At 42.9% G+C, this 16053-nt stretch overlaps 2 protein-coding genes across 4 annotated transcripts in view; one reads left to right on the forward strand and one right to left on the reverse strand.

Annotated features, from left to right (window-relative positions):
• The window catches only part of DNASE2B (deoxyribonuclease 2 beta), a 32377-nt gene that overhangs the window by 13823 nt on the left and 2501 nt on the right, over nt 1–16053 (forward strand). For 2 of the 3 annotated variants that reach the window (XM_027898383.1, XM_027898382.1), the window contains 5 exons: nt 5966–6111; nt 9254–9406; nt 13194–13371; nt 14644–14725; nt 15678–15839. In XM_027898383.1, the coding sequence (XP_027754184.1) occupies nt 9294–9406; nt 13194–13371; nt 14644–14725; nt 15678–15839 (535 nt within the window). In that variant the 5' untranslated portion in view covers nt 5966–6111; nt 9254–9293. The remainder of the gene's footprint in view (nt 1–5965; nt 6112–9253; nt 9407–13193; nt 13372–14643; nt 14726–15677; nt 15840–16053) is intronic. The other variant, XM_027898381.1, reaches the window with a different exon arrangement.
• LOC114064914 (uricase-like) lies at nt 160–8320 on the reverse strand. The gene is made up of 8 exons (XM_027898361.1): nt 8316–8320; nt 7047–7320; nt 6213–6329; nt 6013–6091; nt 2663–2849; nt 2051–2174; nt 1582–1665; nt 160–632 (listed from the first exon to the last, which is right to left on the reverse strand). The coding sequence occupies exons 1-8, from the start codon at nt 8318–8320 to the stop codon at nt 495–497; spliced, it is 1008 nt and encodes a 335-aa protein (XP_027754162.1). The 3' UTR covers nt 160–494.

Below are 16053 nucleotides of genomic sequence, written 5' to 3' on the forward strand. Positions count from 1 at the left end.
GTGCAAAGAAATCCATATCTGACTGACTCCCTGTTCAGTCACTGGGTCAGAACCTCAGCTCTGTAGTTCAGTGTGGCATCAAGGGGTTATGTCAATGAAACAGCAGATCTTGCGCCTGTATATTCATTTCACTGAAGAAATATTAAAAAATAGAATATACAGAGTTTCTGATTCTACATGTCAAAAAATATTGCAGATATCAAATTATTCATTTTGTTAAGAGGTCTGGGAATAACTAGTTTAAAAATTAATTTGCTATAATGTTTCCAGCTGGGATTTTTAAAAGAGCACAGGGGATTTCAATCTGCAAATCACACTGAAATGCAGGAACAGACTTTGATTTCTGAATTTCTGAGGGTTCTTCATAAATCTCATCCTCAGGAGTTCATAGAGGGGAAAGTAGTCAGCAATAGAAGAGGCCAGTAAGGAGTAAATATTGATAGGAAAGCTGTGCTATTAAGTTTATCAGGAAGGTATGAGCATAGACAAGAGGTTTAGTTTCCCTGGGCAGCTGCCAGTCCAAACTGACATTTCCTCTCATCTTTCAGCACATGGCCTTGTGCTTCGAAAAACTTCTTCCTGCCAAGTGTGCAAGCACAGGAGCCATAAGGAGCTTCCACAGGAATCAAAACCTGAGGGGCATGAGCACAAACACATGGGTTACTTTTGAGACAGATTCACTTCCCAGGCCTTTTCCTTCTCTTACGAACATCAGTGGTGGATGTTGATAACAAGCACAGATGGACCTATAATGTCCACCTGAAAGAAGGCAAGGATGGGAGAGGATGGAAACAGTATCACAAGACTTTGGAGGGAGACTAGAGCATAAACAGGTTATAGACCATCGGTGTAAAATGGAATAACCCTGTTTCTCTTTCACATGAGGATATCATAACAGACCTTCAGCTGGACCTGGCTGGCAGCTACAGCAGCTGTGGAGGGAGGAGCAAATACATCTCATCCCCTACGTGTCTCACCCTCTGCCTCATCCCAGGCTTGCACCTTGTCCATGGTTGGACCAATCTGCCTTGGCTTCTAATGGTTACAGAAACATCCCTTTACTGCTCCCTGAGACTGCTGGTGGTCTGTCACCCAGAGTCAACCTCTGAGCTGACCTGCTCGTAACTCTGCTTCACCGAGGATGCTCCCTGGCCTCAGTGGTGGTGTCGATGGAGCAGAAGGAAGAGCCACGGTGGGCCTGGCTTTTCACACTGCCTGACTATGGGAAAGGATGCCAGGGTCCATTTTGCTTGGTTAAAACTGCACAGGTTGACATTATAACTGAAAGTCAAAGTCAGTGGAGAAAATTTAAGTGATTTTTCAGAAGAGTCTCTGTTACAGATCCATTTGATGTCCAAAGCATTTCACTGTGCTCCTTTAGCTTTTATCAACAATGCAAGAAGGCAACTAATTATTCTTTTGTAAACAGTGTAAACCTTAGAGGTAAGGTGGAGCTTTTACTGGGGCTGGGTGAGAAAGTTTGCTCCCTCTAGCTCTGTTTGTGTGCAGTACTGCTGCTATGCTTTAAGGCTGAGTGCTTCTAAAGAGTGAAGGCAAGTTATGTTTGAAGCATTTACTTACTTCTTTGTCGTTGTTCAAGCCTAGATTCTTCATGTCTAGGACATTATAAAAAGTGTTGTTCAAGACCACTTCTATGACCTGTACCTGAAACCATAAAACAGATGAGACAGTTAATTAGGGCAGCTCTTCAGCAACAGCCTGGCAGGCTTTTCACTTGCTGTAGAAAAAGAACAATGCAGCCCTCCCAGTACAGTTGACTAAATGCAATCTGGTAAACATGTGTCGTGTAGTACATCTCTCATTTTTACTCAAGTGCTGCCAAGCACTGGGTGATATTCTCCCCTGTTGTGTTCACACCTGGAGAGCATCATAGGAACTTCTCAGGGGGTTCATATTTTTTCTGACCATCTGGCTGTACCACCAGTTTTCAGTCTGACAGAGGAAATAATAGTCTCATGTTTGTTTCTCGCTCATCCAATTAATATTCACTATTGTTTAAGTAAAACATCATAAGGAGGAAAGAAGATACCTGTGACACTTTGGAAAGGACAAGCATCTGGATAGAGTTGACAGTTTTCTGGTACGAGGGTGAATATTCCCCACAGTCGGGTGGTCCGGAAAAGGCTTCGAGGATACATTCACGGATTTTGTTCCTAGAGGTAACACAGGTTTTTACAAAACCTTGTATCAGCTGTCTCTGTTTAGATCCAAAATGTTTTACTGTGAGGTGGGGTTTTTTATATTTTTTATGTATCTTCTGGCTAATATGTAGCACATGGGATTTTGTGGAGGAATGATTTATTTGTTGTGTAAGCTCCAAATTCTTCCTGGGTCTCCCCCGCCAGCTCTAGAATTCACAAGCAGGTTTCGCTAAAAATATTTTAAAAAATCATTATTTTATTCTCCAGTTGTGTTCTGCACTGAAACGGAACTGTTCATTTAAACCCTGTCCACTGAGGCAGCATCAGAGAGACCCCAAGACCTGCCTCTCACTCCTTGTAACAAGGTGAGTGCCGCCGCTGAGACCTGCGAGTGGCTGGTGCACAGCAGATGCAGATGTGGCCCTTACACCTGCTGTGTGGTAGGGGGGCACTTTGTGGCCATAGATTAGCTAATGGGCATTACTTGGTACGACATATACCATATGCAGTCAAAGTCAAAATCCTTGCATTCGCCGTATGACCACTTGCAGAAGAGCTCTCCACATAGAATCCTGTCATGTCTTTCAGGAAGTGTGGTGTGTTCATTTTTATAGAAGCCTTCAAATCCAGACTGTGTTGTCTTCATAAGTTTCAGGTCTTTAATTCCAGCAAAGACGACCAGAGGACCTGTGATCCAAAATTACAAGACAATACAAGCTCATTTTCAGGCAGAGGGGAAAAAACCTCTGGGTGATACTTGTAATGACAGCTCCAAAGCCAGAAAGCTGATAGTAATTTTCTGCACACGGATGTTAGCAGAACGGTAAGAAGCAAGACAGAAACTACTGAAGTCAGAGCTCAGTCCAGAAAATGGAGAATCCCACCAACTGACCTGCAGTTAAGGAGAACTTTTTAATCTCACCTGCTTGGAACTGGGACATACTTTGGGTTGGCTCCCACTGATGTCAACTTAGGAATGACTGATTTCTCTAAAGGGAAATGAAATAGGCTACTAGTGCTGTGGTGTACAGGAGAGGTATGGTGCACCTTTTCTAACAACACAGACGAGTGCAAAAACAATCTGTATAAAGGCAGAGCTTCAGTCAGAAATTTGCTTTACATACCCATCCGGTTGGGAGTTTTGCATCCCTGGAATGAGAGGGCGAGGAGTCAATGCAAATCCTTGCAGCTCAGCTAATAAGCAGGAACTGGCATCGGTACAGATGCCGCCCACAGATTCAAATTGTCAGTGACTTTGCTCTTAGCCACTATTTATAAAATGTGCTGTTGTGGATCACTGCTGCACAAGTGGATTATCATCCCCTAAAGATCAAACAATTATGTCCTGAATGTTTTCTCCTGACACACCTTCTGAATAGTGGCTAAAATTTACATGCAGTCAGTCATTTAAGAGCACACCAAACTGATAACTGAAAATTTCACTGACCAGAGCTGCCAAAAAGCAGATTCAGAAAGTAGAAACTTCATGGCATGCAGGCTCATTCAGGGCCTGTACAGATAGTCAGTGGCTGAAGCCCAAGCTGCTGTTTCAGTGCTTCTCTTGGTGCTCACGCTAGCTAGTAATCCTGGAATACATCTGGTGCACAGTAATCCTGCCTTGGTCTGGCAAGACTGACAGATTTTGTCTTTAAACTATGTCTTTGCAGGAATTTATACTGGAAACAATTCCACTGTGGTAGACATTTTTAAACTGCATGATTGTTTAGAGATTTGGTGTTTTTTTTTAAACTGCTCTGTGACTGGATATTATTGAAACTGCGTCTTATGTTTCTTTTATCTATCTTTTCTTGTTTACATTCATTAATGCTTTTGAATGAGTCTATGGAGGTGTATTTGTAATTTTGCCTATATTCCTTATTTATTTATCTGGACCTTAAAAAAATGTAAAGAAGAGATTGTCCTTGGTCAGGATATGGACCTTTGGACAAACCCTTGGACAGGGTTTGTTCAGATCTTGATTAACTTATTGCTTGGGTATAAGATTGTAATACACAGATATTAATGTAGTGCAGATTCTATCAGTGAAACTGAAGATACATTTATCCTATAGTAAAATACATAGCCTTGTTTGAAAGAGCTCCTTGCAACAAAAGACTGAAAGGCTGTGCAGCAATCAGCCTGAAACTCACTCTGAAGGAGGTAACACCTGGCAGAGTTTCCAAGGTGAACAGCCCACGTTGTACTTTCAGTATGTTTTGTGCTTCAATTGTCAAATGTTGACTCTGTTACTTATGATGTTTTCAGTTTCCAAAACACTCTGAGCCTTTTATCAGCTGATATAATTCCAAAAAATAAGTCTATTAAGTCTCAGTAGGTTTTTTTTTTTCTTGATGAGAAAAGTGTTAAAAGTAGGATTAACTGAGAATTGAACTCTTGTGTCTGGCTGAGAGGTGCATAGGAGGATGCTAAATGTAGAGAACATTCTCTTTTAGAAAAAAAATAAAAGTGATTCAAAAATCTTCTCTGGTTATTGTTCACCTAGGCAGGGAATCCTAAAGAAACAGCTAAAGGGCTGCATGAAGGGAAGTCTAAGAAGGAAAAGTGATTTCTTCAGTAAGCCTTAAAGGCTTTTTGTTTGCATAGAATCTGAAATTGCAGAATGTCATGCTGAATTTTCAAGATGATGAAAAATGTAATGGAATCTACATTAAGAGCAGCGGCTTTTAAGAGCAGCAGCTTTTGAAGAAAGCATAAACTCTTTGTCTTTCCTTTTTTTTTCTTTTTTTTTTTCAGTTCAGGTTTCTTTCTTAAGATTTTCCAGACACCAAAGTTAATGCTATTGAGGGTGCCAGAAGTACAGCAGTAGTTAATGTTAATAGTAGCATTAAAAGAGATGAGGCCGAGAGATGCTGGAGACTTGTGTTTTTCCTCCCTCCCTCCTTCATTTTGGAACACAGGGACAGTGCTCAAATGCGCCTTTCAAAACTTGTGCCCCGTCGGCAACTGCAAGTGGTCCTGCCACTGGTCGTAGGATGGGAGATAGTTGCGTTAGTGCAGCTGAGATAGGTACCAAACTAGTGCCTAAAACCTCTAAACCCATTGTGAGAAATGATGTAGTGGTCTCAGCTCAGTTCCCAGGAGTCTGAGAGATGGGTTAAATGAAACACCATCACAGTGAGACTGAGCTTACATTCTTGTTGTGAGCCATAGCAAGTAAGGGTAATTTCTACACTTCCTTTGGAATGCAAATTTATGGACAAGACAGTTGAGTTTGAAAGCTTATGTCTTTTAAGCATCGCAAAACTCTTGTTTAAGCCAAATAGTGCTTTGGTGTGCAAAAATAGTAAGCACACTCTAGTATTTTAATGTGAAAAATTGTTTGCATGTAGACCTGAGTGCTCACAATGTTCAAGCTAGCCTGGCTTGCAGCAATGGAACTGCAGCCATCTTGGCAATAAAATTAGAGCATGTTGACTGGGATTTGAAAATAACTGCAAACTGGGCAGTTGGCCTGTAGCAGTGTGGCATGGAGAAATGATAACAGGGGGGCTGCAGAATATACTATAGGGTAAAAAGGTAAGCGGCCTGTTCTTGGGAGGCTACTGCCTCCTATCTCACTATGAAGCAGTTCTGCTGGATGTGCTGTTGTAAGCATTCTGTGTTTGGAATGTACTTACAAATGTGAGCTATGTTAGTTCTTCAGCCGTGTCTCAGAAATCAAGAACTGCAAAATAGACTCTAGAAGTATCCTTTGTTTTAGACCTCTGGAGCGTTTTGGCTGTGCTGTAAAACCTGTAATGCCTGTAGGTATCTCTAAAGCCATCTTTGTTTCTCATTGGCAGAAATATTTACCAAGAAGTAGGGGAAATTGCCAGTTTTTTTTCCTCACCGTTTCGGCACTGCTCAGCTTCGCAAAAGCGGATCCCATCAGGAACGCATATGAATGAGTGGATGTGAGGAACACCATTCTGCAATTTAGAGTAGACATGTAAGTAAAAGTGCCATAAATACTATGCTAACTGGAAAACAGGAGATAAGAGAGTGAGGAATGGCTACAGCATAAACAGAATATATTTGTTTTTTAGATACCTTATGCAGACGTTGCCATGGTACTTCTTGAACGTAGGTTTTGACATACACCACTTGGCAAAATGTTGTCATGAAGTGATTGCAGATATCTATAGCAAATTGTTCTAAACTTGGGATCTAAGAGAGCAAACAGCATTATTAGAAAGAAGGAATTACCTCATGTACAAAACTAGATTTTTCTGGTTGCTGTAAATATTTGAGAGGAATCAGTGTAGTTAAAAACACTGATTTCTCTTATTTCTGTCTTGGTGCACTGTGCCCAGTCATTTGACCCGCTTGCAGCATACACTGCAAATAGCAGCTGCAGTTGTGTCAAAAACCTCCCGTTCTGTGGTACAGTGAGCTGCAGTCCTTGGACTGACATTAACTGCTAGCCTTATGCTTTGAGGATATAGTGCTGAAATAATCACTTCAGCATAGTGAACAGTGATTATTCTGATTAAATTTTACATGGTAGAGATGGAGTTTCATTACAGAGACAGACAATTAGCACTACAGATTATCATAATGATAGATGCAATTGGTGAAGGTAAGAGCACAGTTAGAAGAATTAAGAGGAGTCTCACATGCTTTGAAACCTGTTTAAAAATGCTATATAGGAATAATGTGCTAAAAAATTTTTAAAAATATGGATCTTATATGAAAAAATTACGAAAATAGTGTCAACTGTGAGAAAAAAAGGAGTCTGCAGTGGAGGAGGAGAACTTGTCTCTCATATCACTGAAGATGACTTTGGTGCTGATCTGATATGCCAAATAAAAATAAAAAGTATAACAAACATTTCCAAAAGAAGTCATAAGAAACAGCAAGTCTAGTTAAAAAATAAAAAAATACCCCATTTTTTTTGGCCAATACGAGGACAATATTCTTTATAGTGTCTGTAGGTATCACAAGAGAGTTGTTTCCCTCCAGGTACTCCTGAGGAGAAGTCAGACGCAGATGTGTGCACACTTCCACTTCTTTAACGAAATGCTTCTTCCCCTCTCTATGAAGGCGAAGGAACTTAATTGTGTTTTTGCCATATTCACAGTTGAGGACTTCTACATCCTTGATCTGCAGAGAAAATACATGGCAGTTGTAAAGGTACTCAGTGGAAGCCTGACTTATGCTCAGTCAATGAAACATAAACAATGTTTATGGCCTTTATTTCTGTGGTTACCTGTGATAATGAGAATATTTCCATTATAAATGGCAAAGTCCTGATGGGAAGAAAAATTGCTTTAGGAGACTATTATTACATTAACGGCAGCTGTGATAAAATTTTAATATGTTCTTGCAGCGAGATTGTAGAACAGGAGTAACAGTGAACTAGTCTCTCATTTGTCATCTTTGAATTAGTTCTGACTGTAGACCTTCGTTAGTCTCCCCTCCACCACCTCTTTCTGAACCCAGAGTGTCCCGGTGCACTCTGTCACCTGAGCAGAGGGCAGGCAGTGTTCACACTGCACCCTCCACAGGCACCCCACCTGCCAGGCCGGGCTGGTTCTCCCTGTTCTCCCAGTTCTCCCTGCCGCCAAGAACAGACTTTCCCCACCTCCTATTCCTCTGGCTCCCAGCTCTCCCTGTGCTGCACTGAGCCCTCTCTGTTTTCAGCAGAAGCTGGTAAAATGGCATGGCAGAGCCCCTGTAAGTGGCAGAGCCCCTGTAAGTGGCAGAGCCCGGCAGGCACTGCACGTCCCCAGGGCTGTCCCCATCCTGTGCACAAGGGTGCGGGGACCTGCTGTTCCGAGGCTGAGTGGAAGCAATGAGTATCAAACCAGTTCTTCTGTGAGACGTGGGAAGGTTGCTTCCTAAGCAGGCAGAAATCATAAACAAAAACGGGAAGAGCTGTCATGTTCTTGGCATGTTGTGTGTTTTGTTACCCATCTGTGGAGGTTGCAGTTCCCAAGAGCAAGGACAAAAGACGCTGAGCTGAGCTGATTGAAAGTATTTCCTCACAACTAAGTCACAGTTCTGGTCTCCCTCAAAAAGAATCAGAAGTGAATGTGAGCAGCAAAATTCAGGTCTTGATCTACACCTCCAAAATCCTGTCTACCTGGGATCATTATTTTTGTTTGTGTTAAGCCCTGTTATGAAGTTTTATCCTGCTTCTGTCAAACACACCCCATTTACCCATCTCTTACAGTGCTGGAGAAGCTATATTCACAACATGACAAAATACTGCAAAGGCTGTATTTCTGTTATGCTGCAATAGCCAGAGCTCATTGAAGTAGACCTTCCCTGAGGCTGAAATATCCCATACTTGGTATGAACATCTTTTAATGTAAATCAGCCCTTTTTAATGTAGGAATAACGAGAAGGGAGAAAGAACATTTTACACACCAAAATATAAACTGAAGATTTTTATGCATGAGTTGCTAAAATATTATCAGATGTGAAGTTGCTCAATTCAGACGTGTTTGTTCCTCGGTAATGCTAATGCACTTAAAAAATTAACTAATTGTAAGTAAATTAATTTGGCTTGGAGATCAGAGCATTTCTCTGACTGTCAGTCCCTATGAGCTCAATCTCCAGGGGTGATTGAAGGTCCCCACCGCTGGAGCCAGGGCTGGGCAGGGCTCTGCACTGCACCAGAAACCCTTTCTGCAGGCATGGTGTAAGGGCTGTGCTCACTACGAGGGCTAGGTGGAGAACAGTGGGATGGAAATGATTTTGTTTTGCTTGTCTGAACACCAAGGTTTTTTTTTTCAGAGAGTTGTAAAAAACCTATACATCAGTCATGCAGCACTAAAAAGAAAAAGGGTTTCTGTGCCTGCAGGTTGGTTTGGGTTTGCTTTAAGCAGAATGCTGTGACTTTTATAAATAGTCAAAATACGAGTTTTGTCAAAAACATAACTTGACAACTGACGTTTCGTTGCCTAAAGAAATCGCGAGCAGTTTTCAGCGGCTCCCAGGAGCCCTTGCCCCGCTGTCGATGGCCGTCCCTGCTATGGGAGCCCAACTTCCCATGCTGGCTCTGCCGTCCCGGGCAGCGCCCAGGGTGTGCTCGCTGCTCCGTAGGCATGAGCTGACAGCTAACGCAATACAACTTCTCCTTTTAGAGCCTACTCGGTGCTCGTCCTGCGCAGCCGAGAAACCAAAATGCCCGCAGGATCTGCATGGTGCCACCCTGCTTTGCTCTTGCTTCTCTCCTTCGTGCCCCTGTGGGCAGCTGAGATTTCCTGCAGGAATGAAGATGGGGAGATAGTCGACTGGTAAGTAAATACCGTGCCGGCGAAGAAACTCTTGGTGAGTAAACAAAAACGCTTGAGATTAATCCGCGGGAAGTGGGTGGGTCACTGAGAAGCAATGCAGGGCTATCACTGGTTCAGTCCTGTGAGTTTGCCTGTGAGTAGTGGCAGAATTTTGCATTGGGAAAACCGAGGTTAAGTTATTGAAATGTGATTTCATTTCACTGAACCAACCGCCGTACCGCATTATGACTAACTGCAAAATAATCACCGTTTTACACAGCGTTCATGCCTCGTGATCAAAGGGAGCATAACCTGTGTAGGGGTGCCAAGGCTGCGCTCGCCAGCGGCAGCCCCGGGGGCAGCCGGCCCGGGCCCAGGCTCCAGCACAGGGCTCATCTGGCGGAGGAGACTGAGCCGAGCGGGGAGAACCGCCCGCATCCCGCCCTTTGCCTCCCGCCCTTTGCCTCGTAGCTCCTCGCTGAGCAGCGGCGGGGGCGACTTGTCCCTTTGTTGCCGTGGCTGAGCGGGGTCGGGGGCCGAGCCCCCCAGGAGGGATGCGGGAGAGACTCGGGGTGGTGGCAGCAGTGTGGCAAAGCCGCCTGTGCCTGAGGAGCTGGGGCCGCTCCCCGCGGCCGGAGCTGCCGTCACCTTATAGCTGGTACCACCCCCCTGCCAGCAGCGAGCCCAACTTTGGGTATTAAATGACTAATTGGATTCATGCGCTTTGAAGATGAAAGACGCAAAGTACAATTGCATAATACGTGTCCAGCTCAGGTTTAAAAAGTGAAACGAGGGCTCTTAAAAAAGAGCGCAGAAGCTTTCCAAAGATAAATATCAACCAATTTCAAAATAAAAGTGTTTTTCTTGTGGAACAGTGATTAATTGGGATATAAGTGATAAAGAAACAGGCACATCTTTCCCTTGCCCACAAAGCTAACTGCAGGGAAGGCCAGTGCTCCTCACTCAAGCAGGAGCACAAAGTTGGCTTTGCTGTGTATTGATGTAGCATCAAATGTATGATGTCTATCCCTGTGACTTGTCACCCTTGCCTAGACTCTTCTGGATAATGTGATTTTTTCAAGAATCAGCCTTAGTTGGTGCAGCTACCCAACAATTTAAAACTACGAGATATTTCATTTTCATTTCTCCCCAAACTGTAATTATTCCTTGCAGAATGAATTTTTTGTGCTAAAAAAACCCAAAAGGACCAAAATCTAAACAAACAAAAAATCCACATAAAACTACTTTTACTATCCATTTCTCCAATGAGGACAATTTTTGTAGCCATATTCTCTGAGAAATTCTTTGAAAGCTGTGGCTGGGAGTAATTCCCCCATGCCTCCATATGAATGCCAGTGACATGGGGCCTGTTCCAGAGGGGAGCTTTGGCGTCTGCACAAGCAAATCCATGTTCTCATTGACACATTTAGCAGGAAGGACAATGGGACTTCCTTTTCAATGTGCCCTGACCAAACAAAAGAGAAACTTGCCTGTCTGCCAGGGTCATCCTAGTTTATTGAAAAGAAAGAGTCAGCCTTTGGATTCTGGATTTGGTTGCTATGAAGCTGACAGGAGAAGCAGAACTGAAACTGCTGAGAAGAGCTTCCTCTTCACCAAAAGATGTCAATGCCCTTTCAAACAAACAGCACTGCATGTTTAATTTTCAGTTAGCATGAGCTTTATGTGAGTTCCTACGATCCAGTGGTTTCATCCTGCAGTATCCTGTAATTACTCGTTATTAGTATTCACACACCCTTTCATTTGCTGCTAAACTGGAAGAATCAGTTGCCTTATCTGAGCTGATCCCATCTGTACTCCCAGCTGGGCTGGCGGCTCCTATGCCCACGCAGTGCCTGGGTGGGCAAAAGTCTCCCCCATGCTTTCATTCTGCTCAGGAGTTCATCCCACTGTCTCCACTGCACCTCACACAGAGGCTGCGGGACCAAATGGCCACAGATTCAGCTTTCTAAGGAGAGCTTAGTGTTTCCCTTATTCTTTCAAACTCACTGTATTCTGTGGGAAGTTTTTTCTGCAAATAAAAGGCAAAACTGTGCTTCCTGAGAAGTGTTGAGTTGAGGACTGAAGCCATTGGATCCACATAATTTGTTTGTTTTTCCAGTAGGGGGGAGGGGAAGAAATGAAGATGTGATCTAGAAGTAAAGATGTGATTATTTGTTGTAAGCTGGTGTTCAGTCACAAGCAAACAATGTGACGACGCTAATCACGTCTAAGTTCTCAGAAAAATAACTTTCACTCTGCTCCCACATATGCCTAAGTTCTTGAGAAATTTCCTGTGCACAAATAGCAGTAAAGTTTTTGTACTACTTTAATTGGTAATATATTCAGCTGGCTTTCTAGAAAGAGCCAAAACATGTATTCAGTGGGAATTGGCCAGCAATTTACTGATAGCTCAATGACTAGCATTTCCATAAGCATACCTGCTAAGGTGGATTTGTCAGATGCAAGGCTGTAAACACCTCCAAAGCATAAATCTTCCACTACATTTTGAAGCAGTTTGGAAAGGCTTCGTCATCTATTAATTCCTGGTTTAGCTTGTACTACTGTAACTGCTGCTATTCTTCTCCTTTCCAAATCTTCATTTCAGATAAAGGGATTGTTGTGACAGCTGGTGCACAGACAGGCACGGGCAGCTCTTCCCAGCCTTGTTATGTAAATCACTTTCTTCTCTGCAATCTGTCATCAGAAGTTATTTCTCCTGAGGTACTTAAGGAACATCATTCAGTCAGTGGCAGTGGCAGTGCAGGTGGATTACCAGGGTGACCAGTGGTGTGTTTCTCTTCTGTCTCTGCATGTACATTTCCCACAGATTAAATATCCTCCTCTAGCAGGACGCTTTCCTGCCACTTCTTACCTGCATTTGGAGATGCCTTTTGTGACCAGCCTGAGACTGTAAATCAGCTGGGCAAGGCTTATCCCTCCTGATATACTTGAAGGGTTAAGCACAAGCTGCATTTCTGGTGAATAGTATAGACTGAAATAATGCCACCCAGTCCTTACTATTGACATAAATAAATTACTCAAGTACAGCTCTCAAAGAAAGTGGTTGAATTAATTATATTGCAATTAATCTCATGGACTTGTGCAATGGGAAAACCTGTTTACTTTATCAGGGACCTTAGTATGAACTGAACCATTTACGGACAATATTGAGTACTCTACAATTTTGAAAAGATTTGTGTTTCTGGCTAATAGTTTGCAAATATCCAGTCTGCAACAGTTCAGCAGAGTGCAAGTCTCTTGGGAAAAGCAGGATTGGAACAACATTTTATCACCGTGCTTTATACTTATTTAGTGATTGTAAAATATATAATTGTAAGATAATGCATTCTTTATTTTAATACCTAATTTTATCAATTTAATATAAAGCCATAAGTTGTTTGCCTATGAGAACGTTAGACTGGGTTTGGGACCTGAGGCTCTCTACCAGAACCAGGAGCAATAGGGATTTGGTGGGCTCCAAACCAGGGCTACCTCAAATTCTTTAGGGGTACCAACAGCAGTCTGGCCACAGCAACAGGAGTGTGGTGCTGAATCAGCCTCCCTTGGTTGCTAAGAAGCAGAATCAATTTGTCTGCAGCAGGTATTGTGCTGCCAAACTGCAGCTGGTTCCTGTGCTGAAGCATTGCTTTGAGGCTGGGATGTCCACACTGCATGCTGGGGGCACTGCTCCCCCTCCAGCCGAGGCATCCCCAGGGTTACCCTTCTCTTCCTCAGGTGGGAAGGAGATACTGATTTACACATTCAAATAGGGTAGTGGTAAAAAAGTAATTGCTCTTTACTGTTGCAGGTTTGCTCTTTACAAGTTACCAAAACATGCCAAAGGAGAGATTCCCATGCTGGGACTGGAATACATGTACATGGATGCCCTGGCTCCACAGTGGCAGCTTGGCAAATACCTCATTAACATGACACAGGGTGCTCTGGGACGAACACTGAAGCAGCTGTATGAGACATATGAATCCAAGGCAAGTGACATTCAATTGTTGTTAGTATGTTTACTTGATATTACATGCAGATGAAATGAAACCACCCAAAATAAGCACATGGAGGTATGGCCAGACCTGACTGCCTAGATCTACTAAAGCACATCAAGGGGAGCGCCTTGACAGCAGGGCAGATTATTTGCAGTTTTGGCTAAAAGTAGAAATTATCCTCAAAATTCTAATTTCTAGTCAAGCTTTTCATACACTTAAAGTATTGCCCATCAAAAAAGAGTGTTAGTACATACTCCCTTTGGCTGCTTCTCTGCAATTCATGTTGAGCAACATCTGAAGCTGTGAACTGGCCTGGAACTCAGACAAGGGCCAGTGGTGATAGTTATAGACACCTGTCCTCAGCCCTTCTATGTGCACGTGTTTCACGCACTAACTCAAATCAAATCTGGATTTTGATCTCCTCCCTGAAATCACTGTGACTGTTCCAGCAGTGATATGCTACTGGTTGACCTTTCTTTTTCTCCCACTGTGAACCACCTCACATATATATATATTTGTGTGAAGTGATTATAAAATACCACAAGATCTGCCTGTAGTTATTTTTTTTTACCATCTGCATAGTATTGTTGAGAGACTGGGTGTGTCTTTGCATTTCTGCTCTGGGTTAATGGTAAGGTCTCATTAATTTATATGTAGAAGAGATTCCCAGAAGTCAGTCAAATACCGTCAGTCCAGAAACCTGTCCTGTTGCAGGTCTCACTGTAATTGTAATAAACTGTTTACAAACTCTCAGTACATTGGGAGGGGAAGCATGTCCTGACTGCTTTGAAGTTCTCTGTTCAGGGGAAATAAGGTGCGGCCACATGCAAATATTTTGCAAAAAAGCTTTAATTGCTTGCCCTTCTTGAGTACACTTGTCTATTTTTACTCAGCAGATATTTTCCCCGGATCTGATTGCTAAATCAGAAAGAGGCACAAAAAACAGAGAGGGGAACTTTTTTGCAAGCAAACGCCACTAATCCCATGTAAACTGTCTTAGCAAGCATATCCAACCCTGTGAGAAAGGGCTACTGCAGTGATTGAGGAAACTTCCACTTCATGTTAACCAGGGCCCTAATGCTGAGTCTTCAGGTTTATTGTACTGTAGCATCTGGGGAGACTGTGTCATCTGAACTGGGAGCAGGATTAGGCTCATGATGTTCACACAGAGGAGTCCTGAATTCTTCTGTTCCTAGCAGATGTTCTCTTAAATGCCTTCCTTTTCCTCAATGTCATGTTTCAGAAGTGTGTGTTTCCCTGCAGAGGAACACCATTGCCTATGCGATATACAACGATGAGATCCCTGAATCAGACTCCAAAGGGTGGAAAAGTGGACACACCAAAGGTACAGGGAGTGCCCCAACCTACTATTTTCTCCTTTTTAAAGTTATGGATAGCATCTAGTTGTCTGTCTATCTGCATATCTAAAATTCCTGCCTGAAGCAAAACTGGAGAATGATTTGCATGATGTGTTGTTTGTTGTATAGTTACATATGCTGCAGCTTCTGTTTTGGTTTTGGTATGCTTGTGCTGTGTGAAGAATCTTAGGGCTTTTGGACTCTTTGTTTCAAGTGTTGAAACACATAGATCCTTTTAGTGAGTACGGTCCACATCATCCTGTGCTTGATGGCAGCAGCAGTACAAGATGTGAAGGGAAAGACACCCTCAACATAAACCCCTCCAAACTCTCTGGAGTAAGAAACTGCTGCCAAGATCATGGTATGCAGTTACAGAAAGACAAGATTTAGATATAAACTTCAGTGGAGGTCTAAATGTTGCCTTGAGGAAGCAGATGGGGTTTGCCCAGCCTGACCTGGGGATGACCAAAATTTGCAGGGCTGTATTTTCAGGCTGCAGCAATGAGGACAGCTCAGGAGTCCTGCTCCACCCTGGAGTATCCTCCTGTGGGGGGAAGAGAAGCCTGTCTCTCTGCTGCTTACACATGGAAGGGAATGTGGTCTGGAAGAGAAGACACAGCATTGACAGAATCTGTTTCCCCTTATTCAGTGATTATATGAAGGGAAGGAAAAGATGCAGTGGAGAGGGGTTTTGAAAAGTTTTTTTTTTTAAAAGGAAACATGATGACAGTTTGAGTTAGTCTATGCAGGAAAGAACTGATGCAATTTCAATACAATATTATTATCTCCTATGATCCATTAATCTACTCTAGAACCAGTTTACTGTAGATATTAACATGTTGAAATGTGGTCTCTGCAGCAGCAAAACCAAAGCAGGACATAGCTCTATCGTCAGGGCTTTTTCCTCCTTAATTCATTAGCAGTAACTTTTTTTTACAGGATTTCTGCTCTTGGACAAATCACAAGGCTTCTGGGTAATACACAGTGTGCCTCTGTTCCCTCCCATCCCTGAGGATGGTTACGGGTATCCAGCTACTGGGGAGTCCTTTGGACAGACAGCCATCTGTATAACCTTCAAATATGACCAGTTCACTGAAATAGGTACGAAAAGCTTTGCCCTAAGAAAGCCTTTGTCCTACCACGGCTCTCTGATTGCTTTCCTTGAGGCTTCACCTCAAAAATTCATTGTTCTTGGCCTTTGTTGTCAGACTGGGAAACCAAATGGAGCCTGGAGAGAGCATTCTTGGTTTCAGTTATGTTTATCCAATGATTTCCTGCATGAATGTGGGAAATTCGCTCTTCCACTCTGTTTCCA

The sequence above is a fragment of the Empidonax traillii genome, unplaced genomic scaffold, assembly GCF_003031625.1.
Source record: "Empidonax traillii isolate 1590-97213 ecotype Southwest subspecies unplaced genomic scaffold, ASM303162v1 scaffold594:size396842, whole genome shotgun sequence".
In the NCBI taxonomy this organism is placed as follows: Eukaryota; Metazoa; Chordata; class Aves; order Passeriformes; family Tyrannidae; genus Empidonax; species Empidonax traillii.

Excerpts from the sequence above, each read along its gene's own strand:
- LOC114064914 (XM_027898361.1), bottom strand. Across the intron at positions 6,330-7,046 it reads TATTGGCCAAAAAAAATGGG|ATCCCAAGTTTAGAACAATT; the intron begins GTATTTTTTTAT and ends TTGCTCTCTTAG. Across the intron at positions 1,666-2,050 it reads TCCTTTCCAAAGTGTCACAG|GTACAGGTCATAGAAGTGGT; the intron begins GTATCTTCTTTC and ends TTATGGTTTCAG.